Raw genomic sequence first — 27,272 nt, forward strand, 5'->3', positions numbered from 1 at the left:
AACCCCTCCCCCCCCTCCCCCCCTTGGGTAGCGCTAGCAGCGCCACACTAGCGCCATCTCTCGTAATGCGCTGCAACCAGACTGGCCGCCGCAGTTCCTAAGCTAAGCGGAGAAGCCGGATTACAGGAGACGTAATACATTCGGGGAAAACAACATATCAGGCCACATACCAGGGGTGAAAGTCGCGTATCCCCAGATCTGTTCCCCTTCTGCATCCCCCAGTGTAAAACAGCAAGCCAGATTGTCTAGTTTGGTTCTCCTTCCTAAATCTCTCCTTTCTTTGGTCCCTTCACCCTGAGCGAAATGTCAAGTGAGACAAGGGAATGTCTACAGAAGCAGAACATATTTTCTATAACGACAACGTAACATTAGCGCCTTTACTACATGCGCGACATGGTCCTACGTGGTTCGGTGTACGAAGAACATGAGTGGTTGGTATCTGCGTAGGGAGGTAACAGCTACGCTATAGAGCGAAAGCTCTGCGCTGAAAGGTCCCAATTAGTATGGCTCGGCGTTGAGGAAATTCGGTGCCAGCGGCCTTCAGCAAGAGCGGCTGGCAGCAGCTGAGCGAGTCCTTCCGTTCGTCGAGGCAGTCAATTCAGTTCATCGATCAAGCCGAAAGAGCAAGGCTATAGTCCATTTATGTCGTCTCCACCAGGACATTTATTATCCACGCACGGTCGCATTTGTAACAAAGGACCTGGTTCTGCGTCCCCGATTATACAGCGAACAGCGCCGAGACAATTGTTATAAGCTGAAACGACCGAGAAAAAACGATATCGAATGATTGGAGAGCATAAATGCGATTAACTGCCAATTTATTCCTACATTTTGTTCATTGGTATCGTTAAATATCTTGGACCGAAAGAGAGCATTCTTCAAGTTAGCGCATTATTAGCAACTTTCAGGAAATAACAATAAAAAAAGGAAAATTTGATTGGTCAGTTTCTCATTATACCGCGTAGAAATGATATCTTCGGTATGAACCACATTAATGGTTGGTAGATATACTTGCAACGCAGCTTCCGGAACATTCAAGCCATTACGGCTGTTAAGTAAAAAACCTACCGATTTTTTTCGACATCACCATATAATATTTACCGCATGCAACACAGTACGAGAATATGAGATATTTGATTTGTGTTGCATACGGGTTTTTCGCAAGGAAATTGCTTTTTCGATAGAAATAACAAGAGACGAGGAGAGAGGGAGAAGTGTTTTTGTGGGCGTTGTTTCCTACGGAATTGAGTAGAGCCTACAGTGGTGCTAGTGTTAATGTTCAGCCAGCGTGGAAGTTATTTAGGAAAATAAAGTTCCATTAAGAACATCACAAGAACGCCTGAAGTCATGAGCACTAAGATGAGAAATATTGGTGTACTAACTATGGTTCCGATGGTAACTGGACAATCGCAGTGCCTCAAGGGCCTGTAGTGAATTTTCTGGGAAGCTCTTGTGGTTGGGCGTATGTGTCGTACCCGTTGATGATGCAGTTACGATGTATTTTAAAGGAAACGCGAACAAAATAAAGCAGTCGTGTACGCAAGCGCTTCTTTCTGGTTTCACGGATTTCTTCTTCTGGTATTTTATTGCAGAACATGGGAGCGCGAAGGGGGGGTCTGCCATGAGTACAGGTGACAGTACGGTGCGCGAAACCATTATCTCCTACATCGCTCCAGGGAACAGGGTTTACCAAGGGAAAAAATTTGATTTTCTGGTTCCCTCCCGCAGGGGCACGATCTGGTTTAAATCCACCGGAAAACGCGTGGCGCTATTCGGAGTAAAAAACAAAAAAAAGTCGTATCGACCGAATTCAGATCCGAAAGAAAATTGCGGTCGTCGGTGGGAAAATCAATTTCTCCTCGCGTGGCTGTAATAACGTCCCTGCTTCTTGGATCCGGAAGTTGCGAATATTAAAACGCATTTATGACCCGATTCCTTGGTGAGACTACTGAAAACTGCCTCTGCATTCGGTATCCCCGCGGCTCTGAAGGGACGCACATTCGTCATTCCAGTATTTGTTCCCCCTTCCATCTCGCCCTTGCGTCATTGCGGCTTAGTACGAATTGAGACGTTATGCAGCAAACCAGTGACGGCAGGCTGAGGCATATATAAAACGTGTGTGTGTCTGTGTGATGACAATGCGGTCTATGTTTACACAGTGCGGTCCGTGGGGTGATCCGAAACTGATTAGCACCGGAGGCGACGCAGATGACACCTGGCGGCACAATCAAAGCAGACAGCGGCCTTGTCAAAGCTATGTTCCAGCGAATACAAGTCACACAGGCTGGGAGTTAGAGGCTACCGGGGAAAGTCCGTGCGTTCTGCGGCTCCGGCGGAGAACAAGTTGCAGGGGCGAATTCTCACCTAAGCGTGTGGTAGGAGCACGTGCGGTAGCCCGCCGCTCCAAGAGTCACGCGTGCAGAGGACGCCTCAGTGTGATATGTCCCGGTAGCTAGGTATCACTTATTCCGCTTATGTAAAGCTGTCTATGAAACAGGAAATCCAACTCACTTTAAACTGGCGACTTGCTTTTTCTTTTCTTTCACAGATTAATTTTTATTCAATTTGCCGGAAAACGTAAGGTATTGTGAATAAATATGATGGCTAAGCGTCACTCTATGGAATTCCGCTCTACGAAAACCGCAGTGCGGCAATGTCAGGGTGACGTCATGAATATTGAAACATTATCTTAAATGTAGGCACGTGCTGGCACAGGACAAAATCCTCAAGACTTCCTAGGTTCAGTGTCCCGTTTCTTCCTATTTCAGTGTTGTCCTTGTTTACAGCATACACATAACATGAGCGCGTGTTGTCAACATGTGTGACGTCATGGCAAGCTGCTACGGGAAACCTCGGAATAGGAGTCACCACCTTTCTGATCTTCTGTTTTTCTGTTGCTTCAATTACCTAGTCTCCTCCCAAGTGGGAGTGAGTGCTTCGATGTAGCAAGAGCGTGACTTGTTACTGTGAAGTAGCCTAATGTTCATCTCGTGTCTCTTCTACAGACGTCTACACAGAGCTTCTTCCTGATTGACCAACAATGGCGCCACGCATTGGCATCAACATTCTTCATGTTGTGTCACTTAAGTTCCAAATATACCTACAAACATGTGTAGGGTAGCAAACCGGTTAAGCTAAACTGGTTAACCTCCCTGCCTTCCTTCTCCACTTTTCCTTCCTTTTTTCAAAAGACTTATCCCTAATTAATTGTAACGGCGTTCCACATCAAATAATATTATATAAGAAATGGCGTTTGCATATGTTCGAACTTTTTTACTTCTGTAATTCTAATAAAAATGAATGTCGGGAACAACATTCCTATGAAATAGTCACTGTTACCAGTGCGGTGTTCCGCGTGCCTCTGCTTATTACCTGTAACACTCCACTCACCTGTAACTGGAACCATAATTAAGTATATTGAACGATGCGACACATACCTAAACATTGTTCCAGGTGTGGGTGCTTGGAATAATATTCCAGGTGCTAAGTGCAGGTATGCTCAGCACTGTTCCGGTAGCAATGAATGTATTAGAGGAACATAGTTCCGTATATTTATTGGTAATTTAATTAAAAAAGAAAAAGTTGATATATAGTCAAAGCCATTCATTACATTTTGTAATTTTTTATCGGAACACTTCCATTTAGGTACGTGTAAAATATTTCCAAAAAAATTTTCTCCACATATAGTGGATCGGAAGAGCGAAGGAACGCTGTATTACTGAAGAAAACGGAAATAAACGGCCTCCTTACGCACTGAAAATATCGTCTGCTGCCCAAACAATGTCGTCTGCTCAATGATCCCGCGAGCGCTAGCTCGCAAAACCCTTCGCCGAGTTCTCCCCTCGAAAGCAATCTTCATCTGCTGCAGGCGTGCGACGATACAAGAAAAGGAAACGACCATTGCGCTCGGCACGTTGCAGCATGCAGAATCGAAGGTTCAGCGATATTGCGCGGACGGATCGATAATCCATTGATGGGCAGACGACCGCACAGCCCGCGCAGACTCCCTCGCAGCAATGCGCCACGCATAAGGCTTAGCGGTTGGCACGCGAAGGAAATACCCACCACATCCTGGGGCGCTCCCTCTTTCGGCGGTGCCAGTCATCATCCGGGACGCCGCCCGAACAAAACTCGTTCCAACAACTCGGACTCTGGGGAGCGCCGCACATACTGAGGCCCGTCTACACGCGCCAGTTGCTGCGTGGTGCAGGCCCTGCCGCAACTCCTGCTGATGCCGTTATCGCGAATAAGGATGAAAAAGAAGGAGCCCTGATTGCGCTGACTTGCTCTTCGTCTCCAGCTGCTTCCATGGGCAATGTCATCATCCCGTCTTTTTTTTCTTTTACATCACCCTCGCAACTAAATAGCTCTCCTCCAACTGCAATGTGTTCTCACAAATGGTAAGAGGCTGTGTTCTCAGCCTATTTTTACGGCATTATGAATCATACGGTGCTGGTAAACAAGGAACCCTGCATAACCGAAACAACATCGCGGGTAGTAAGGAATAAACATTCAAAGTACGTGAAAGAAGGCAGATTTTCTAAGGATTGTTTTAAATATTCTTTCTTTTTGCAAACTGCGAGAGAATGGAATAAACTGCCGGAGAGAGTGGTAAGCGCGAGAGACTGCGAGCGATTTCGGGCCCAACTTCAACAATACTCTTCTTAGTTGCAGGCGATTTCAGTTTTTGTTACCCTATAGTGTTGTACTGAGTACCACAAGCTGATGCACTAAGTGTCGCGAATTGTTCTTAATATTGTTTGTGCATACCTGATCATATGCACTGCTGTGTGTTTAGTGTTTGTTGTTGTACAGCATGTAATACGTTATTGTACTCATTCCTATCTTGGCCCTGTAAAGGGCCGATAGTATGTTCAAATAAATAAATAAATAAATAAATAAATAAATAAATAAATAAATAAATAAATAAATGTAAGTTGTCCTGCAATCTCCCTCTCCTAGTTGACAACATTGCTTCAACGTCCATCACATCAATAGCACACCGTCACAAAATATAAAATCCCTTTCTTTCTTGTTGCAAACAAAGCGTCGGACTTAAGGCCCAACTAAAGACCCGAGGTGCTATCCTTATTCGCAACAGTTATACGAAATTTAAACTTCAGAAGATATGTATCGTACTTTAGCATACGCCATCCCATATTCGCTGCCATGGGAGAAACAGTACATCCCTACTATCTGTAGTCTTAGTCAAACTAATCACACAAACTTACAATAAGCTTCATAATTCATATCTACGGTGAAATGCATTTTCGTATTCTTTCACATAAGACTTCTGCGCCAGTTCCTCAACGCTGAGCTTGCATTGGCTCTTGCCTCCACTTTGCATGGACGGCTGTATTGTCGAGTAGACTGGGCGAATCCCAGACACAGTGGTATCACTGACTGCCAAATCCTGGCGAAAGTAGAATGGAAGTCGGCAACTTAACAACGATATCGATTTCAATCAGCTTCGAGGAGGAGAGCAGAAAAACCATCAATGCGCTTCAATGGTTTGCGGATGCTACCATTTCGCCCACCAATACTTGATGAGCCGATCCTGATATCAGTGCACGATATCTGTCCTCGCAAGGGCTTTAAGGAGACACTTCCCCAGTATAGGTGACTCCCGCCGCTGTTATACCGAGATACGTACTCTTTCCCTGATAGTAGTGATACCTTCCGTGACAGTTTCCGTAGTAAAAGCAAGCTAGCTTCGTTTTACTAATCTCTTTAGACATCTCACGCATCCGACATTTTTAGCATTTTTTTTCTCGGCCAGACTTGATGGGATTGATTGATCGGCTGAAAACATTAATTTGCCATCGAGACGTGATGTGATTCTATTATTGACGTCACACTACTCGGAAGCTTCTTAGCATTACCTGATAGAGCTAATTAGTAAGCGTCCCCTGCAAGTATAACGGGAAGATAAAGCGTGACAATCGTCATTCGATGGTGTCGTGGTAAAATTTTTTGTTCAACGCGTTTCAGGACTAGGGCGCTATAAGAAACGAGGAAGGGAGGAAAGCGCGAGAATTCCATCGTCTCTTGTTTGTTGGCGCATTTACTTATGTGCATTCGGAAACCGATCACCAAATATAGCAAGAAGGTCAATGCATTTGGTGTCATTATTATTACTACAGTAGGAAATATATGGGAAAAAAATAAATGTCTTGTGTCCACCCGTTCGTTTACGCTATCATCATCAAGCCCACTGCTCACCCTCAACATATTGCGAAGACTACTGTCTACTTGATGAAAAACGGAAACTTCAATGTCAACTGCCACCGTTGTTCGAACTCGTAACAGTGCGACAATGCGCATTCGATTTGATTGATGGATACTGTTTTTTGGCGCAAAGGACAGAAATGGCCAGAGACCGCCATGACACTTGGCGATGAATGGCAATGAGAATAGTTGAATATGGTGGAAATCGAGTGGCTGTATATTGTCCTAAAATATTCGCTGTAAATTGCGTAAAATGTGTATCTATTAAAATAGTGTCAATGAAAAGTGAGTCCCGCGGTTATAAAAGTGCACTGTGAAGGATAACATACTAAAACGCGTTAATTTATAGCAGCACTAGTTCCACTGCCGAGCCCTTCAACGCAAGGGCTGCGAGGCGTGTGCTCTGTAAGTGATTGCAATGCGGCTACAGCCTCTAAGCAGAGGCTGGGCTACCAATAGTCTGGCCAAGTGATTTCCATGGTATTCGTTTCTGCTAAGAACTTGCGCATTTGCGAGCGGGCGGTCTTAACCAGTGAGCAATCTGTCGAATTTCTCGCTTTGCAATTTCGGGAAGGCAGGAGTGCGGCGTGATATCGAGGAAGGCATAGGGCGAAGAGAAGGTTGCCTGTCAATCAGACTGCGAGAGGGACTGGCGTTTCTGCGTGCGTTATATTTGAGATACTAGCACGAGGATGAAGCGGACATAGCGAACAAAGACGATGTCGTCCGTATCCTTTCAAATAAAGATGTTATTTTTTTTCTTAGATAACGGCAGGACTTGCTGTGAGGACCCGCTGCTGTTGCGGTAAGTAATTTCAGAGCTGCACGAATCGCTGAATCCTGCTGATTTTCTTTATTTCTTTCTTTTCACTCCGCAGCGTACTGAATACCGGAATAAAGTCACGTTTGTGTATTAGAAATAATTCCGAACAAACGAGCTGTATTTGGTATTCCTCTTTCTTTTTCTGACCATTCCGTATCGATCTCAATAGAGAGTATGCTTTTGCACAAGCAATCACTATGCCTGAGCGCTAAGGTGCGCATTGTGTTATTTTAATACAATCACGTTTACGTATGCAACGGTTGGATGCAAAACAGCAACAACAGTGAGTTTCTTATCAATGCGCAACATTCCGACAATAGCCAGGGCATGAACACACGAATTTTTTTTTCTTCCGCTGCTATTTCGCTCTCCTGCTACTGTTCCGCAGATATTGAAATTCCTGCAGAAACGAACTGAGCTTAGGGAACTGCTGGCGCAGTCTTACTTTTTCCTTATTTCCGTACGTCTGATACACCGAGCGAAATATGCGCGTCCAGACATCGCCACGAGCATGAAAGGGTTCGATCGCAAAGCCGTCATGTTCAATTTCAAGGTATGCGGTGTTTCGTGTATAAAAAAAAAAACACCAAACAAGCAAATGTCTGTTCCTGTTCTGGAGTATTCTGGACACTGGAGTCTGTGCACGTCTGGACGGGCTGCCCTGAGCTCGGTGCAATCACCAGATCGACAGCGCTTGCTGCCGAGGAAGCAATCGGACAGATTGCCTTGAAGCGCGGCCACTTGCCTGGTATAGCTCTTGTTTCGTAAAACTTGGGATGGTTACGACGCCGAATGTATTGTCGAGTAAAACTGACGGTGTAAGGCATGAGTTGCTACCTGGTCTATCTGATCAGCATCTGATGTACCCAAGAAGTACTGATCTGCTGGAAAATTGCTCTTGTCATGATACGGGATAGACCATCGTGGCATCCAGATTTGTTTGTGAGAGAAAGAGAGATGGAAACATATACTATGATGATGCATAGCTTGAGGAGTGATCGTTGCTGCTTCAAGCCATGCGCAACAATTTGCATCGACAGATGGAAGTCGAGGACAGACTCTTGGGGCACCTACGCTTTGAGAACAACGAAGTGCTGGCAGACAAATTATGTGGAAGTAACTTTCTCTCTCCTATATTTAGCTAAACTCTTTGAACTTTTATTTGTCTAAGTAAGGTGTCTACGCACTTTTAAATTGTAGTGTCATACTGTCCATAGTCACATACAGTGTTTTTTCTGCTTCGAACACTTTTTTAAATGCCAACAAAGATTAATATCAAAATAATAACAATCTGCCATGGCAGACATCATCTGCAAGAAAAACCAAAGCAAACCATGCACAAAGTAAACTAATTATAGAATGATTACCTTCTTAGTTGCAAGATTTACGGCACAAATTTATACTTCAAAGTTGAAGAGAATTATCATAACAGTCTAGTTCCGTGTTTCAACAATTCAAAGCGTCCATGTACACCGAAGTGATTGGCCTAAAATGAGTCGTTGAAGTTGCCTGATTACGTACGCAGAAGAGCGAAACGACGAGCGCGGTGCAACCTTCCTGTGACGTAGCACGGTGGCGCAAAATTAGGCTGCCGTAGCACTTCTCTTTTCTCGTGATCCTAAACCGATTAGCACTGTGTGCGACTCCCGATTCGATGAGGATAGCTGTAGGGGCTTGTTTGTCCGGTATATCTCATTTTGTTCTAGCTCAAGCTGAACGACAAAAACCATGCAAATGCACATTTGACACACACACACACACACAGCGCTATAACTTTCAACAATAATTGTTAAAAGTTATAGCGCTCTGTGTGTGTCAAATGTGCCTTTCCGTTGTCCATGTCATTCAGCCTGCGCTACAACAGAATAAGATGTCCCAATTAGAGGAGCATTCACTTCGGCAGCAGGATCGATACGGACATTTTTATCGTACCTCATAGCCCAGTTAAATTTTACGCCACCTTGCTACGTCACAGCGGGATCGCACCATCAGCCGTGCATCGCTCTGCTGCCTGCGTAATCAGATAAATTCAACGACTAATTTGAGGCCAATTATTTTTCTTGTACGTCGCCGTTTGGAAACGTTGAAACATGGAAACAGACTGTTGGATTGGTGAAAGTCAAAGTGTCCTTTCGATTTCTGAATTCCGCGCGGAAACCTCACCGCCACTGCTTCCGTGGGACGTAATGAATCTCTGCCTCTTTTATGGAGTTCGAGCTGTTTGGGCGCCGGAAAGTTCCCGAAGGTTTCTAGGTTGATCCTCTTGTTCATTTACGGCGCAATGTAGACGTTGAATGCCCCAGAAACCAGTTGACTAGAAACGAGCAGACGCTGACAGAAGCTATGCCGTCACAACCAGCTGCATGGTGCCGAAACTTTAGAGCGGCGTTGCTACTCGATTTTATAATCTTGCACTGAAATACTGCGTGTTTCATTCGGACAATCTAACGACTTAAACGGCGGTGCACATATTACAAATTTGAAATTTCAGAACCAAATAAAAGCGCCTGTTTCCGGTTAATAGCGTCAATTACTGGCAACGTCGCCTCCCTTGCATCGACCTTGTGCTCCGAGCTCCGAGTCCATAACTGTCGCGAAATTTTCGCACGCGTTCGAGATTGCTGTGACGCATAATTCCATTTCCTTCTTCCTACTACTTGCCTACGATGGTCACGTAATATATCAAAATTAAGAAGCACTCAGGAACCAACTTATCCTATTGTAGTTCTAACATGAAGAATACGTAGTTCTATGTCATTTTCTTTTTTTCATGAACGTCATTGAGTTTTATGGAGCAGGAAACTGGAATGACGCAAGGCTGGAAAATTGAAAAGGGGCGATGCCTGGCACGTTTCATTTCGTACCGTTCACGTATGCCGGCAACCTTGCCGTATTAGCTCGGATCCATCGCTGAAATACAGTAATGTGGAAGTTTCCACAGCCGATCTGAACAACCTCATAAAGGCTGCTACATCACGAAGATAAACAAACTGCAATCGGAAGGGAATTTTAAAAAAGAGGAACTGGAATGTTCTTAAAAACTTTTTCTCTTAAATTTTGAATGTTTTGAACGTCTTCTTCTGATCTATGGTTCACTTCGGCACATTCTCTCTCTCCCGCCTCCGATCGGCGCCAGTAACGTAGGAGAGGTTCAGGCCGAATATGTTTCGAGATAAGTGAGTTATGCGGCGTAAACCTGCCTTCAAATTTGATGGGGTCTCCACTGTACCGGAGTGAAATATTCGCTATTCCCTACTTCTATCATTTCTTTTTATTTATAGCTCGTTCTTCCACTTTCATTCCGCTCCATGACGCCCATATGCTTCCATGCACGAAACACTTCGCAATTGCTTCCATTTGAACGGTTTCCTTTTTTCTTATTTCGTATTCGGGGCTATATGTGCTACTTCGTATCATATTTATCTCGCCCCCCACCCCCGCCCCAGGAAGACCTTCGTCGAAAGACCCCAACCCTTCGCGTCTTCCCTCTCCACCGCCTACCTTTCATGAATGCAGTCTGCTTGCCCTGTTTATTTCCGCCCTCCGTGTTCCTTTTTTTCTTTTTCTTAGTCGATCACACGAAGCAAAACGAAAGTCCTTTTTTTTTCCGCTGGCGAACGGGCCCAGCAAAGTTGCGCCGTCTTGGCCTCGCTTCTGACAGGCTTCGTTATGAAGCAGCCGCTGTATGAAGAGCGATGGCCGGAGTACGTCGAGCGTAGCTAGTGTATACGACGTCACGCCTCCGTCGGATCGTCGTCGCTAAGCCGATGCATAAGCAGGAAAAAAAAAAGAAGCCTTGCGAGCGAGTGCGCGATCTGCCGTAGTTTCGGTCGCGGAAAGCGTGCAGTGCTGCGAGGACTCCAACTTTCCCTCAACCGCTCTCCGAAAGGGAGCGTAACAGTGCAAGAGCAAATGGCTCGCTGTAAATTGAATTTTGGTGCCTAAACCACAATATGATTTTGAGACAGGCCACAGTGGGGTCTATGGATTGACTTTGACTTGTCTCCGTCTTCTTTTTTTTTTTTTTCATGTGCGTGTTGTCATTTTCTCGCGCTCGTCTTCCGCATCAGCAATGCAAGACCAACTGGCCTAACAATGGAGGATGCGCGAACTTCCCGTAAGCGGGCTTTCCCACACGCTCCACGTGTCCTCACCCTAACGGTTGCATTTCCGCAAGTGACGCAGGTAAAGTGAGACGTGCTTTTTGAAAGCTGGAATCGTGCGCCGATACGAGGCGGCAGGGCTGACGTCACCGCCCACCCCGTTGACACCGTATATACGACTATAGCCCCCCAGAATTGCCATCTTCTTTAGGCCAGAGAAGGGGGGTGGAAAAAGCGTCCTTTCATAATTTAGCGTAGTCCCTGTTAGCTCCGCCGGTGCAACTTTGGCCATCTGGTACTTTTTAATGTGCACCTAAATCCAAGTAGAAGAGGGCCTTTGCGTTCCTCTCCCATCGAAATGCGGCCACCGCGGCAGGAGTCGAACCTACCACCTCGAGCTCGGCAGCGCAATGCGATAGCCACTGAGCCGCCACGCCGGGCAACGATGGATCGCTCTGCTGCCTACGAGTTAATTTGCTAAATTTTCTCATAAGCTTATTATTCGCTATACCCTTTTGCCGCATGTGTGCGTGAGTACATACATATATAGTGCATACATGCATACACGCACGCACGCATACACATACATACATACATACATACATACATACATACATACATACATACATACATACATACATACATACATACATACATACATACACACACACATACATACATACATACATACATACATACATACATACATACATACATACATACATACATACATACATACATAATAATAATATTTGGGGTTTTACGTGCCAAAACCACTTTCTGATTATGAGGCACGCCGTAGTGGAGGACTCCGGAAATTTTGACCACCTGGGGTTCTTTAACGTGCACTTAAATCTAAGCACACGGGTGTTTTCGCATTTCGCCCCCATCGAAATGCGGCCGCCGTGGCCGGGATTCGATCCCGCGACCTCGTGCTCAGCAGCCCAACACCATAGCCACTGAGCAACCACGGCGGGTACATACATACATACATACATACATACATACATACATACATACATACATACATACATACATACATACATACATACATACATACATACATACATACATACATACATACATACATGCATGCATGTATGCATAAAACACACACATATACACATGCACACACATTCAATAAATATAACAAACATTTTATTTCGCGGTTACACAGTATATAAATGCCGTATTTGCAATCTGGGCCTTTAGAGGTCATGGCTAAATAACGGCTTTATGTCAGGCAAGGTGTCGCTGCGATGTTAACGTGGATAAAGCAACGGATACGCACACTACAAGGAAGCGTAACGGTCTCCCCCTAGAGCAAACAACTAAAAACCAACCAGCCTATGTACAGCAACGAAGAAAAATGCTCGCGTTGCGCAGAGACGTGTAAGGAAGACAACCTCACTTCGTTTGCCTCGTCTTCCGTCCACAGCCACGCCTTTTGCGCTCCTGTACCATTCCTGATGCCGAACCCAGCAAGCCCAACAGTCCATCCTGCTCAGCCCATGTAAGGATCGAAACTCTCTCCTCGAGCGCAAGGAATCTTTTGGCACCGGCCAACACCCAAGCAGAGGTTCCGGTAACGCTGCACCGTATTATCTAAACCCGCGTGTATATGTGTTTTTCTTTGCCAACGGCCGTGGGATCGCGCTGTGTATAGCGCTACCGAAAACTGCGCCCATCTCCTTTTCGGGGCATGTCCCAAAAGAAAGTATGCTCCCCCCCCCTCCCCCGTCTCTATAGTAGTAGCCACCTCCAGCGCTTCGGTATTGCTTCTGTATGGGCCTCGTCGGCGTTCGATTACCCCGTCGACTGCTTTCGTGCTGCTGCCCTCCCCCCCCCCTCACCCTCCCCGGCAACCGTTTTCTGCATCAGAGCGTCCGTGTGTGTGTGTGCAAAAGATGGGCCTCATACGGATGGCCACTGGAGTGACTTGAATGCCGCAAGTGGCAAGCTGGGCGCTATAGCGAGGCAGGAGTCTCTTTGGCGCCTGTCGGAGTAAATATTCATATCACTGTTGCCTCCGTACTCCTATTCAGCTGTGTATTTCTTTCGGCTCCTCCCTGTTCCTGCGTTCTTTCTCCTGTCCCGTTGCCAAGATCCTTCTGTCTCTCTCCCTCTATCGCCACTGTATTCATGTCTTCGCTTTGCTTAGTTCGGCGATCTAGATTGTTTTCGCTTTTTCTTTGACCTTTTCACGCCCGCTTTCGTCGACTCTGTGGACAGCGTGTGCATCGTCCTTATGAAAATAAATCGAGCCGGCTGCAGCTCGCTTGTAGACGCTTTAGGCTCAAAGCGATGGAGTCGGTTTATCCTGGGAGACTGTTGGTGTCAATATTTATTGGAACAGTGGTTGAGCATTTGCAAGCGGAGTACGCTGTGTCCCGCTCGTGCGTGCCGTAGCACGGTCGTCGTCATCGTCATCGTGCGGTCATCGTGCCGTAATCATCAGGTACCTTCTCATCCGCAGCTGAACCTTCACAATATGGCAAAGAACAAAAGACACTGACCACGGGTATTCGACCTGTGCTACTTCTGTAGCGATGAGCGGTGGGAAGCTGGATGCGGGGGCAACCGAACTCTCGCAAGATCGTTCTTTATTTGTTATTTATGTTTAAGCGGAAACCAAGGCGCTTCATAAAAATAAAACACATCATAAGCCAAGGATCAAGGGACATGAAACCCAAATCAAACAGATAAATCCGGTCGAGAGCATGGCAAGAGCACTCGCATATCGCATGTATGTATATTATCTGTTCCAGAACGATGATCTTGCTTGCGCGGTTCGGCATTTCTATCTGTCGTTCTGGTCCTCCGTTATCAAGAGACTGTGCAAGCCAGCATTTCCTATTTAATTTGCGTTAAGATCGTCAAAGTTGAAAAAAGTGTGTGTTTGTGAGATGGGGAAACCGATCACCTGGTAGAGAAACAGAGAGGATGGGATAGCTTAAACTATATCCAAGCAATCATTTCTGCAATAATAAAGTTCCTCCTCCTCCTCCTCCAAGCAATCAGTGAAGTGATGATCAATAGTGTCTCCCTTTTTACATGATTTGCAATTTATGTGCGATGGCACAAATATTCAAATGAGCTAAGCAGTTGCAAACTGCGCTTCTTAGCATGCAGTTCGTGCGGGAGTCCGTGCGTTTGAAAGAGCCTTGAGAGTGCGGCGTTTGCGTATCTCGGAGGTAACAACAGTGCAGTACTGCAGTGGACAACGGCGTTGGGCACTTCGTAAATACTCATTCTTCTTTTTTTTTGAGCGCCTGCTGCATTTGTTTGTTTTGTTTGTATGTAATTTTGTTTGTTTGTCTTTCGTTTCGAGCTTTAATGGTAAGTCGAAAAAAATTACCGCAGAACCCATGTCACCGTGGGGACGTTAATGTGATTAGCACTGAAGCAACGTTGCGACACGCCGTATTTCCAACGCCCAAACGTGTATGCAGCCGGGTTCCTCTCTCGTGCATCCCACTGCACACTCTGCGCCACCTAACGGCGGTGCCGTAAGGACCGCGCGTTGCCTGGCTTCATTGCCACCGAACTACCTGACTGTCGGAGAAATTTAATGGAACATTTTTGTGATTTTTGTGATAATAATTTCTATGATACCTAGTTGCACATACCTAGTTACCCAAGTTGGCGTCGAAGAAGGTTGTTGAAGAGCGGCGCACATACAGTGCCACATATCCAGCGCCACATCCCCGGTGTCCCACGTCGGCGTCAAAGACGTTTGTCGAAGGGCGTCACGTAGGCACACAGTGCCACATACTAAGTCACCCAAGTTTGACGGTCGGTTTCGAGTCCGCCTCTCTCAGCACAGCAATTCGATGCCTTCTCATTCGACCTTACGTGGACTACCCGTACCCCGGGTTGGTGGGAAAACAATTGTAGAGACATCCATAGCTGACACAGAATTAGCCCAGGAGAGTGTGGGAGGTGTTCCAAAGAATGGTCAATCGCGTTAAAAGTTGGGGCGCGATTCCCCAACACATTCACTATTATAATTATCATCGACGCCACCGTCAGTATTATTATCAACATAATAGTCTTCATCAAGATCGTCAGCTTCATCATCATCATTGTAATAATCATTTTAATCGTCATCGTAGTGTCACCTTAGGTGATGGTGAACAACCGCAGCAGTAAAAACTCTTAGTCGCAATGCCTACTTTTCACTGGGTGAACTTGTGCCCACAAAAGCAAGTCCCGCGCTCAAAGCCAAACGTTATATCGGCGTGTGCAGTCGGCAATCGTTGAAAATCTGATGCGCGGGTCAGGCGCGTTGGCTGCTTGCACATTACTTGTCGTTGATGCCAGCGTAACCGCCACTGCACGCGTGCGTTCAGAAATTCGCGTCACGCACGCATTCGTATTACACAAGGTTCGGCCTAGACAACAAGCAGAATCGACGACAACATTAGGCGACACACGGAGAGGAGTGTCCTGCGCTCAGCGACAACCTTTAGCATTGGTTAGCCGATGAAAAGTGGTCACCGGAAAAGCGCGATCAAGTACTCTTGTCATCATTTCTTATCACCATTATGATCATCATCGTCAGTTTTCTCGCATATGATACTGCGCTGCCTTAGCGATCGTCCCGCCATACAGGCTAGAAAGAGAGAGAGAGAGAGAGAGAGAGAGAGAGAGGGATTCCGCAGACGTACCCGATACGGAAAGGTCTTCAAAAGCACACGAAGAGTAAGGAAGTTAAAACTTCGCGATGCCAGATCTGCCAGATTCCCGGCGAGGAGGAGCGTGCCTGGGAAAAGAGTACTTTCATTCGCTTCAACTTTCTTTCGTCCTCCTCCACCGTGGTTGTATGGCGGCTATGGTGTTTGGCTGCAAAGCACAAGGTTGCGTGATCAAATCCCGACGACAGCGGCCTCTTTTCGATGGTAAAACACTCGCGTACTTAGATTTAGGTCCACGTTAAACAACCCCATGTGGTACAGATATAATCGGGCATCTCTCGCTACGGCGTGCCTCATAATCAGATGGTGGCTTTGTTACGTAAAATCCAATAATCTAATCTAATCCTTCAGAAATTCCAGGCACTGAAAGTCGCCTTCAACCATCTTTACTTCGAATATATTTTCAAAAAATTTTCAGGGTAGCAACTGTAGAGTCAGAGGTTCTCGTCTTTCGACAGCAGGCACACGTTATTGGTGTCCAAGGTTCGATATGACGCTAACATGCGTTCCCTCTCAACTTGGCCGTCTTTGATTACAAATTGGGTGCGAATACTCGAAGCTTTCGAATGATGCCGTGAATGCGTATCGAATGTAGTGGTTCAGTAGTCGCTATTCGGAAGTACGAATGTATTTCGTATAGTTTTCAAGTACTTTAAACCGCCAACTGTCCGGTAAATTTAATCCAGGTGGTAATAGTAGTCATTAAAAGCGAAAGTTACACAGTGAGCTCGCTGTATCTCACTCAAGCACCCAAAGTTTATAGTGCAAACTGCTACCATTTGCACTTGCCAAGGAGACCTCACTACGCGTATATAGTACTCGTTCTGATGCTCTATTTGTCTTTTAAAAAGCAATGGTACATGACGTGCAGTTTAGTGAGAAAAAGTTGTTAACGTTGTGAATATACTAGGACATAAAGAGCGATGGTGACAACGGCTGTTTAGTGTTCGAAAAGTATTGGAAACATTCGATTTGGTTCAATAAGCTGGTGGCACCCTTCCGTTTGGCGCATGGTAGCCTGAGTTGCTTATGCGCCATAAAACCCAATACAGTGCCTTCCATTCGTAACCAATTCGCAAACCCCTGCGTGTCACAATTCCTCCCTTTTAAGGCGAAGGTTTCTGCGGACCTCCCCCAGAGTTTCTCGTATGTCGTAGGTCATTTCCACACAGGTGAATATATCTATAGATATATATTTATCTCTCTCTCTCTCTCTCTCTATATATATATATATATATATATATATATATATATATATATATATATTGTGAGCATTATTCATACGCTTCATATTCTCACGTGTACATACTCATCATCTTTTGGGGCCTGGTGGTGGGGCTGTCACTCGAGAGAATGAAGAGACTGGCTGCCTAAACCTCGTCTCACAATTATATATATATATATATATATATATATATATATATATATATATATATATATATATATATATATATATATATATATATATATATTGGTCGTCTTTGTATTTTGCACCCGTGCTTTTCAATTTTTTTTTTCATCGAGCTGCTTGGCTAACGTACTGGGACACACTGTATACGAAGCTTCATGTGCCCTAAATGCAAGTACCAGGAAATGAGCTGATGTCATGATTTCATCGTCGCCAGTCCTTCATCAAGTTATCGCAGTCATTCCTTTGTCGTCAAACTTCGTTATGCCTTCGTGGTCATTCTGTCGTCATGTCATCGTGGTCGCTCCATCATGGTCATTCCGTCGAAGTGATTTAAGCTTCGTCATTCAGTTGGAATCACGTTGTTGTCGTCGTCGTTATTGTTATACCGTAGTGGTCATGCCACAGTCGTCATTCTGTCGTTGTCATGCGTGTGATCCGCATATTCCACCACTACCCTTGGGTCCTCTTAAATATCGCATAAAAATTGCATAGACATAGAGCTTGAATTATATTAGAGATGTGACCTCTGTGGTGGATACATATACCACGACATCACACGCTCCATAGGGAGAAAGTAACACAATTGTACTTATGGCCTTAGTTGCCTAACATTTATTTACCACTTTACTAAAGCTTAGTCTCACAAAGCCTCCAACATCTAGGTTGAACCTACATAATCTGTTTTAGTTCTTTGATGTTTTTAGTCTGAGTTCATTAAGCTTCAATAAAATTTGTCTCTGCAATAGTTTGTGGAGGACCAAGGGTGGCATACTTGCGTGACGAGGAAAGAAAGACTTCAGCTCCCATTCGGTTCCTTCCTATTTTGCTGTTGCTCAAGTCTGTTCCTCGTCGAGCCAATATGCGTCTGTAGATTGCATTGCATCATTTGCGTAAAGAAGAAGAAATAGCACTAGAAAGTGCCCATGGTTTACCCTTCAGCAAATATCCTTTCTCGGACAACATTTCTAAAGTATTAGAATTCAAATTCACTCATCCTTACTTTTAGCATTTGATCAAAGGTCTCAATCTTTCTTTTCAGGCAAACGTCAGCTTCTATTGTAACTTTCCATATTATACATTATGGTAATGGCAACTCCACCATCTTGGTGGAGTTCGCAAACAATGGAATGCGGGCGACTGGTCTTCGAAAAAAAACATCAAAAAGAAAGAGCAGCTTCTAGCTGAATGCCGCGACTTCAGTACCAAACATCGATGAAGTAAAAAGAAAAGTGTTCGTTAGAAGCGTGAACGCGCCGAACCAATTCAGTAAATATGCAAATAAGCTTCCAGACGCGAGCATTTTCAGCGCGCGTAAAAAGATTCGGAAGGCTCTTTGCGGACAGGTGTATGGGAACACCCCAAACAATGGGAAGGACCACAGGAGCACTTTCTTCGGCTGCAAATTTGTCAAGGCATGTTGGTGGGAACGCGGTATAATGCCGGGCAACCGTAAGTAGGAGCGCGGCTTCATTATCTTCAGTCGCTCCGCCAGGGGCATTTTATTCACGCTACCGGAACGACGAGTCACTTTCTGTTTTTGCATGGTCATTTAATTAGACCCTTTGTCATTTATTTTTTCGTTTTTTTTTTCTGTCCTTAAACAAAACGAACAGGTGCCTCTGCAGTACTCTCACACCGTGTTAAATCTTGTCGCGGAACTTTTTTTGTGTGTCTCTCTGTGTGTGGGCAGAATTAGCGTCAAAGAGCCTTCTTTTTAATTAGAAGTTGTAACCATGTCATTGTGGCCCATATAACATGCCGGCCAGTCCCCCTTGCTGGATAGGAATGCAGCTGTTAAACAATACGGATGGCGAATAAATCAATCAAAGGAAATAAGCAGGTCCCAAAAGCTTATTGCGTCCAATGGGGCCTGCCACAGTGTTCGAAGTCAATTCACGGTGCCTCAGAATACCGAGTTACGCGAGAAAACTTTCACCTAGAACACAATGCATGTGCGGGCTTTGTTAACGGTCGCCTCTTCTTTCTGCTTCTTTCGTTAGCGTATCGGTGCATCTATGCGGAAGTGAACAAGTGGTGTTTTAATTGTGGCAGCCATGGCGTGCTTCCGGCTCCTGCATCCAGTAAAAGCAAAGCCTTCGGGATTCGCGTCTATTACTCAGCGAGCACTGCCGCTGGGATCGCGGATTTGCAATAACTGTGATAGAGTAAGTACTTTGCCCGTGACAATGTGTTGTGAAGTGATGGATAGAAAAGTGAATGAATGTCGCTTTGAGAATAGTCAGAAACCATGTAAAGATTTCAGGCGTCAATGTTGGCACACCAGAAAATTAAGTACAAAATATATTTCTATTGCTTGATCATGTATCCAAGTTGTGGAGTTTACTTACAAGAACAACGAATGTCCAAAGGCAGGAATAAGCTTGCAAGTACGGCACAGCGAGTCACCCACGCCGTCACAGAAGGGACGCTTACGAAGCCCATCCTATCGAACACCTCCTTGACAGTTAATTAGGCACGAAAACGCCGAAACCGTTTTGATGAAAATAGGAGACCAGTTCTGAAGTTTGGAAGATACAAATTTTACTGGGAACATTGTAAAGGATCTCCATCTTGACGTTTCTCAGAGGAAGCTTCAGCTCGGTTTCAACTCCGACGCGTATATCCAAGTACATGTAAAACGGGGAAACCATTTTACGAGATAACCCTCGACCAATTTCTGTGAAATTCCTTGCACTTCAGAGAGAAAAAAAAAGTTCTATGGATGGTTCGAAGCTCAATTTCTATTTGGGCCCTGAATTTTCTTTAAAAAGTTTTCAAAAATTCGATATTTCTAAAAATATAGAACCACGAAGTTTACGAACTAATAGCTCTGCAACAAGAAGAGATATCCCGGTTCTCTAAACGAAATTTGATAGGACATTCATAGCGGACAAATTCAATATGTAAATTTATAGCTTACTTGAAATGGTTAGGTTGTGTAGAAGCGTTCTACAAAAGCTGTATTACCATATTTCTATTTTTTAAGACTCAGGTGTAACATATCAATTTTGTCTGCTTGACATGTAGCTGCAATTCGCATAATTGTGATATCATTTTTCATTGCTGAGTTAGAGTTGTAAACTTGGTAGTTTCGATTCCTGAAAATTTGCAATTTTGCAAACGTTTAATTAGAATTGACAACCTAACTCGAAAATTCGAAACCAACAGTCACTAGAGTTTAGGTTTTTCTTTTAAATGCAGTAAACCACGTCAAATTTGGTGCGATGGTATCCGAGAAAAACGAATTCTCCTTTTACGTGTATTTATATAGGAGCACCCGAGCTAAAGCTTCCTCTTAAGATAAGCAAACTTTCAATGAATTATGAGTGGTTTTTCTTAGTTAAACCGGCCTGAACTATAGCCATATAATAAAGTTTGATCATAGCCGTAAGCTTCTTGCCATTTGCGAAACACCGGTGTATGGTAGCAACAACACTCGTATCGACATCCTGTGACTCAGAATGTAATCAGTCAGTCAAAACTAGTTCGGAGTTTCCCACTACGGCGTGTCTAATAATCATATTGTGGTTCTGGCACGAAAACCTCCAGAATTTAATGTTTGAGAATGTAATCAGAGGGAGCGCGAAACCTAATATTACTGTGCCCTGGCATAATCTTCTAAACTGCGGGTGTAAACTACCGGTATATCAACGCAGTCGTTAAAGTGCATTTCTCTTTGTGATTTTCCTTCAATGAGAGCTCTTCATGCAACAAAAAATGTTTAAAACGGATTGCTGTTGGGCAAAGCGTCAATAAATATTGCTATCAGCTTTGCGTCTGCCATGCTCCGCTGCGCTAATGCGGTCATCAGTAAAACGTAATGACTTTGCGGGCCTGCTAAAACTCTCTAATATGAAGCAATCCTCTACACGACAATATCTTCGCGAAGGTAAAAAACAAAGCTCATACAATTTTTCGGCCTCCATTTCCTTGAATCATAATCAACGCTTCTTTTTTTGTTGTGTGTGTGTGTTTGTTTTTGTTTTTTTTTAGAGAAGGAGTCTTTGAAGAATACTTTGGCGGTCTAAGTTAACTTTGCGTCACTGTTCACGTGTCCCTTTTCCGTTGCGCGTTTGAAACGTCTACAGTTTGGAGCTGTCGCAAAGCATTTCTTTCTATCTTCTTAAATAAAAACTGTCTTTCAGGCACGTAGCCACTACTCGAAGGGCTCAAATGTGCGGTAATGACGACCGCTCAGGTGGACAATAGACCGCCCAAAGAGATAAAGCACGTCTCGTCTTTCAGCTGGCGCCTGGCACGCAGGATGTAGTCGCCTACGATGTGAATCACGCCGGTCACTACATGCTCAGACACAAGGGACAACCCGCCGTGGTGGCGTTGTGGCTTCGGTGTTGGGCTGCTAAGCCCATGGTTTCGGGACCTAATACCTTCCGCGGTGTTTGCATTTAGATTGGGTTGCGAAATGCAACAACACCCATGTACTTAAACTTAGTCGGACGTGAAAGAACCCCAGGTAATCGAAATTATACCGGAGTCCCCCACTACGGCGTGCCTCATAATCAGATAGTGTAGAACGACAGAAAGCTGAGCTAGTTGGTAAGGATTCATTATGCAAAAAAGCCTTGCGGTGTGTTGTCCACTTCTCTACTCCTGTGTGCTGTCTGCACGCCTCACCTCTTTTTTGCATAATCAGATAGTGGTTTCGGCACGTAAAGCCCCGTAGTGTATTTTTTTTAACCCGCGTGGTGCACACAAAAGAACGCAAGGAGGACAAAATGAACTTGCAATCCTGCACTATGGCGTGCCTCATACTCATATCGTGGTTTTGGCACGTAAAACCCCAAAGTTTAAATAATTAAGAAGTGAGACATGGAACAGCTTCTTGAAGACCTTCACAAAAGTCGTACGCAAGGTAATGGTCTAAGCTTGATTCGGCGAAGTTGTGCCCAGAAAAAAAAGAAAGTAACACTCAAAGCACGAAGCGGTCAGCCCAGTAATCAGCGAGGGCCGATTGCCCTCGCTCTTTACACATGTATCACCATGCATCCTAGTGCTATTGCAAGTAATTGCGTACGTACTAGATAGAATGTACAGCACTGTTAGCGTTGGGCGAGCAATCGTACTGGAGGAGTTTTCTTTTTCTTTTGAATCGGCGATAACATTCAGCAGATTTCCAATACGTATAGACGCTCTGTGCCCGGCGGTGACTTTGTGACAGTGATTAGCCGCGAAGAATACGGTCACCGGAAACAGATAAACTATGTAAGCTTTCAGTGGAATGGGCAGCACACTGTGACTCAGTAAGCTACATGGTAAGCGACAAAATGAACCAACAACTTAAAGTTTATTAAGCTTTGTTGCCATGATAATAAGCAGATGCTGGTGCCTGAATACAGCACCGACAAGTAGCGGTCTCACAAACAGGTAGTGTCGTACACTCCCGCAATTCCTTAACTAGAACGCGCTTGCGCCGACCGCACGCAGTGTCAGCGCCGTATAAGGAAGATACGCGACGAGACCGGCGACAGTATGAGCAAGCACCCGAAGCACCCTCCGGTGACACACTGGCTGCTCGAATGTGCTGCGCACCAGGAGGACATGAGACCTGTCAGGGTTATATGTGCGTAGTCCTTTTTGTGAAACGTTTGTGTGAAATTTTGTGAACATTATGTTTTTTAACTTGCATTTACTTTGTATTATTGTAAGCCGCACGGGAATGATGATAAGATAGGAGTCGGAAATCTATGAGCTCATACGTGGTAGTGACATGAAAAAACTGAAGCGATAATTGCGAATACCTGTAGCTGTGGCGCCGGAATATTTGCCGCGGCGCACGATAGGTCCTCGTGGACAACAATTTCGGGGTCTGTGTTTCTGTGCACTCGTGAATGAATGAATAAAATTTATTGATAGGAAAGACAGAGAGGTCGACCTGAGCTAGTGCGCTCTAATCTGCTACTCTGCACTGGGGAAGAGGGAAGGGGAGTGAAAGTATTGGGATGGATGATGATGATAAGAGAAGCGGTGAATGAAGCGAACAGCATAGCAGATGGGAGGGGGAAAGAGAAAAGTAGAAGGCACGGAGGTTAACCGGAATAACGTCCGGTTGGCAACCCTACACCGGGGGAATGGAAAAGGGATGACATTCAAATTGGAGCTTGGCCTATTCTATCGTCGATATCGCCGCTTCTCGCCGTTCTAAGGCGACGACATGCGATGCAGACGTTGCTCGCATTTCCTGGTTAAAAATTGGCTATTGTTCACATGTGTACTCTTATATGCTGTGGAGAAGGCACGACCCCAGAGCTCCGACCATCGGGAAAATTTTTTTTTTTAACCAGCCGCAATGTCACTCAGAACTATGTCTATAGGATAGCCCTTCGCAAGAGTTACCCGACTGCCCCTCCCCACTTAAAAAAAAATCACTTTTCAAACTTAAGCCACATACCCAATTATCCCGCATGATTATGTGAGAACCCATATGTGAAATACATAAACTGTGACACGTGCAAAACCTTGCATGCTGGTGTACTCAACTTGCAGGGGCTGAGGCTGGCGGCGTCCGAATATTCTGTTTTCCAATTTTCATACGTTTGGTGCTTTTGTGTGGTCCTCCAGCTTTTGACCTGTGAGTCCTCATAACCTCATTTAGATCCATATGTGTAAGCGGGCTGGGTTTATTGAATCGATTTGTGTAAAACACAGTTTGTGGTTTTCTTGCATTTGCGCCATAGTTCATGGCCAAACATTTCATAATTCGTACAATTTAGCTTATTCAGTCAGGTAGCGTCAGGGTGATGGCCTTCGCAATCAGCGACAAATGCTGCGACCACTCTAGGTGCGAAGACTGATTCTAACGCTCCTTCTAATGACACATCTATTGGTTAATACTTCCCGTATACCTGCTTAGCTCATAGTCCTCAGTTTGTGATGCCACCTGGCAAGGTTCCGAAAGGGAAATTGCAGATTTTTTTTCGTTTTTACCCAAGTTCCGACATCTGATGATGCTTGGAATGGCCCTGGCTATTGTAGAAATAAACACACTTAGTTGCCGGAGTTTACTCTACTACTAGTGCATTTATTACTTTTTCTTGCAGCCAATGCAATCATTTTATTTCCGCCGAATTGAATCATTGGACGGATCAGCAGATTTTCCTCTTTCTCTTTCGTTTTTCTCTTGTCTTTCTTTGTTGTTGTTGTCTGTCACCCACATTCAGAGTTTCACGAAATTATTACCTATAAATGTGCCATCTCTCATTTCTTGCTTTCACATTTCTTGCAGTTTCTTGCTTTCACAATTGTGTAATCTCGTATCGGAAAGGAATGGTGCAGTGACCCACCGCTGCCTGATAATGTAGTCAGAGGGGCCAGGGTATTTTTAAGTAGCGCTTTGCACTTCTTCGACCCTGACTCCGCGAGCTTGTTCCACATATAAACTTCTTCTTAAAAAATTTGGCTCACAAACTTATCGGCACCGAGTTCACTGTCAGCCTCGTCTGCTCACCTTTTCATAGCCAGAAGTTCGCTTAGATTTTTGCAAATTGTATTTGATCGCATTCTTTTCTAGACCGTCATCACCAGGCGGAGGAGTGATTCAACTCGACAGGAGCATTACAGCGCCTAGAGTACCCGTCCATGTGAGTCATTTCTGTTTTTATTCCTCATCTAATTGAAGAGATGATGAATGGCTTTGTTTAATAATTTGGGACCATGCCGTGTGCCCTAGTGTTGTGCTTAAGCAGGCAAAAGATGGTTAAGCCTTTGTTTTAGGCTTTCTTCGCATTCTACATGTTATTAGCCGTCTACCAGGGAAGGAAGGGTCAACGAGGTGGTAACACGGCCATAGCTAGAAAACCAATATGGTGAATGACAGGGCGCAGTCCATTGCAGTTCATTCAGCGGGAAAATATCTTTCCTTTTCATCGAGTGCGTATAATAGAATTTGTGGAATCTCTCCAGAAAAGTAATAATAATGAAAACAAAATCTTGCTGTAACTCACAATAATCTTTTTTTATTGATCCTTTTTTTTGCACGCATAAAACCTTGTTTTGTAGGTTATTGCTTGTGCGCTCGTAGCGTTCGATTCTGTCTTGGAATTATATCATTGCCGCGAAGGCGCTGTGGTTTTTTTTCATACCAGGCTGATTTACCACTTTCGTGGTGTTGTCTAACGCTGAATAAAATTCGAGATCATGCCACCGTGCGAAGGTAGATGACCAGCGGACCTGTAAACATCGCAGTAAGAAATGTTCCCAGTCACCGATAGGTCCTTCTCAAACCATATTTGGTCACACACACTACAACTGAAGCCAAGCGTTTTGTCCATAAAGTGTCGGTGGAATCGCCCATACACACCGCTCTAAGTATCAGCCTTCCGAGCGTGGTACCTCCGCCGTTACGCCACATTATTAGCATCGCGATCTGGGGGGGGGGGGGGGGGGGGCTTTCCGTTTTAGACCACCGCTTACTGGCAGCCTCCTCGGCACGCTCATCACTGGTTCATACCGCCAACTGCTCTCACTCACGTTCGCTTCTGCGCTCCCGAAGTTGGGCCTCGTTCGCACCTTGCTCTTCGGCAGTACCCACTACATGCATCCTCCCCGCACCATCGCACGCAACATACTGACTGCCTATTCGTTTCTCTGCGCAGGTGCGGAAATTCAGCAGATGGATTGCTAGTAATCACCTGTCCCACCAACTGATCGATGTCTTGTACGGCCATTAGCGCGCCCTTGGCGCAGCCAAACCGAGCAGCTGGCTAAGTCAGCAGCTGGGGCAGCTGTCAAAACCACACTACGTTCGCGCTTCGCGATATCTCGAACGTTACCGATCGCCATCTAATCGTTCCCGAAGCACAGTATGTCGCACACCGCTCAACTGAATCCGAAATGTCTGTCCAGAAAGTTCCGCTGAAATTTCACACACGCACCCTTGTGCTCGTTCCATTTACTGGCCGTGGTACGTGCGCCGCTTCGCCGCATTCTCCGATTCGCGCCACCCGTCTTCCAGTCGAGCCCGCCGCTTACCTGCCGCTTACCTGCGCTTACCCGCCCCTTACCCGCCGGCACCCGTCCAGTCCGCTGTCAGGCCTCTCGGGCACGATCTTTATTGCTACTCGCCGCCTGTTTCCTAGCTTTCCTCTTGCTACGCCAGGTGTCAGCACATGCCCTACTGGTTTTCTCTTAAAAACTCTGTGGGAGGATAGACATATACAGCTTCGCTGCAAAAACAGTTTTTGGCTCGTAAGGTGAGAGAACACACGTTCCGGCTATTATTACCGTAGCTATCACTCTATATACTTGCGCATTCCGAAGAACTGATCAAATCATCTATCTAATGCACACTTTCCCTCAATTCAATAGAAACACTTGAGCCTGCAGTCTTTAAATTTGCTTTGCCGCACTGTGGGCCATAGTGCGGCGGTGCACGCTTTACAGGACAAACTATTTGCAGGATCTTTAAGCTTTGCTTTTGGGTAGCACGCGATAGCATTTCAAAATCCGTGACTGCTTCTCACGCTTCCCGCCAACTGCAGCATATGTAACCATAATGTTTACCGGGCAACATTGGCGGCGAACGCTATGCCCGAAGGTGGGCTTTCTGGTAGAAACGCGCCTTTTTGAGTGGGCCGCGATGCGGCGGAGGCGAGTGCTATCAGGAGGTGTTGCAAGAAACCGGGCGCGCCCCTCTGTGGCCTCTAATGTGGCGGATGCCGCGGTCGGTCTGTGAATCGTAGAAACGCTGATTAAGGGTATTTTTAGAGCGCAGCTCTTTGGCGTCCGTTCCTGGGTTTCGCGTCGTCGTCGGCGTTGTCGTCGGCCTCGTAACCAGCTCCGCCCCCCTTTCATCCCCCCAGCGCTAGCAGCGACCGACTGATACCGCTGGATGCCGCTGACGCCGCTAGAGAGTCAAGATAACGTGACTGCATAGAACACCGTCGCCGCCATGCAGAAAGAGGAGGAAAGGGTCGCCCCCCCCCCCCTGTTCTTGTGTGGCGGATAGGGTGTTCTTCAGTTGCCGACGCGCCGGTTATTTCACGTAGGCCCCG

General features: G+C 45.4%; 1 protein-coding gene across 1 annotated transcript in view; it reads left to right on the plus strand.

Annotated features, from left to right (window-relative positions):
- B9d2 (B9 domain-containing protein 2) overlaps positions 1 to 27,272 on the plus strand; it is a 969,675-nt gene that overhangs the window by 512,558 nt on the left and 429,845 nt on the right. The window contains exons 7-8 of the mRNA XM_070527020.1: positions 6,994 to 7,033; positions 24,791 to 24,860. Of these exons, the coding sequence (XP_070383121.1) occupies positions 6,994 to 7,033; positions 24,791 to 24,860 (110 nt within the window). The remainder of the gene's footprint in view (positions 1 to 6,993; positions 7,034 to 24,790; positions 24,861 to 27,272) is intronic.

This window comes from Dermacentor albipictus, chromosome 10, assembly GCF_038994185.2.
Source record: "Dermacentor albipictus isolate Rhodes 1998 colony chromosome 10, USDA_Dalb.pri_finalv2, whole genome shotgun sequence".
Taxonomy (NCBI): Eukaryota; Metazoa; Arthropoda; class Arachnida; order Ixodida; family Ixodidae; genus Dermacentor; species Dermacentor albipictus.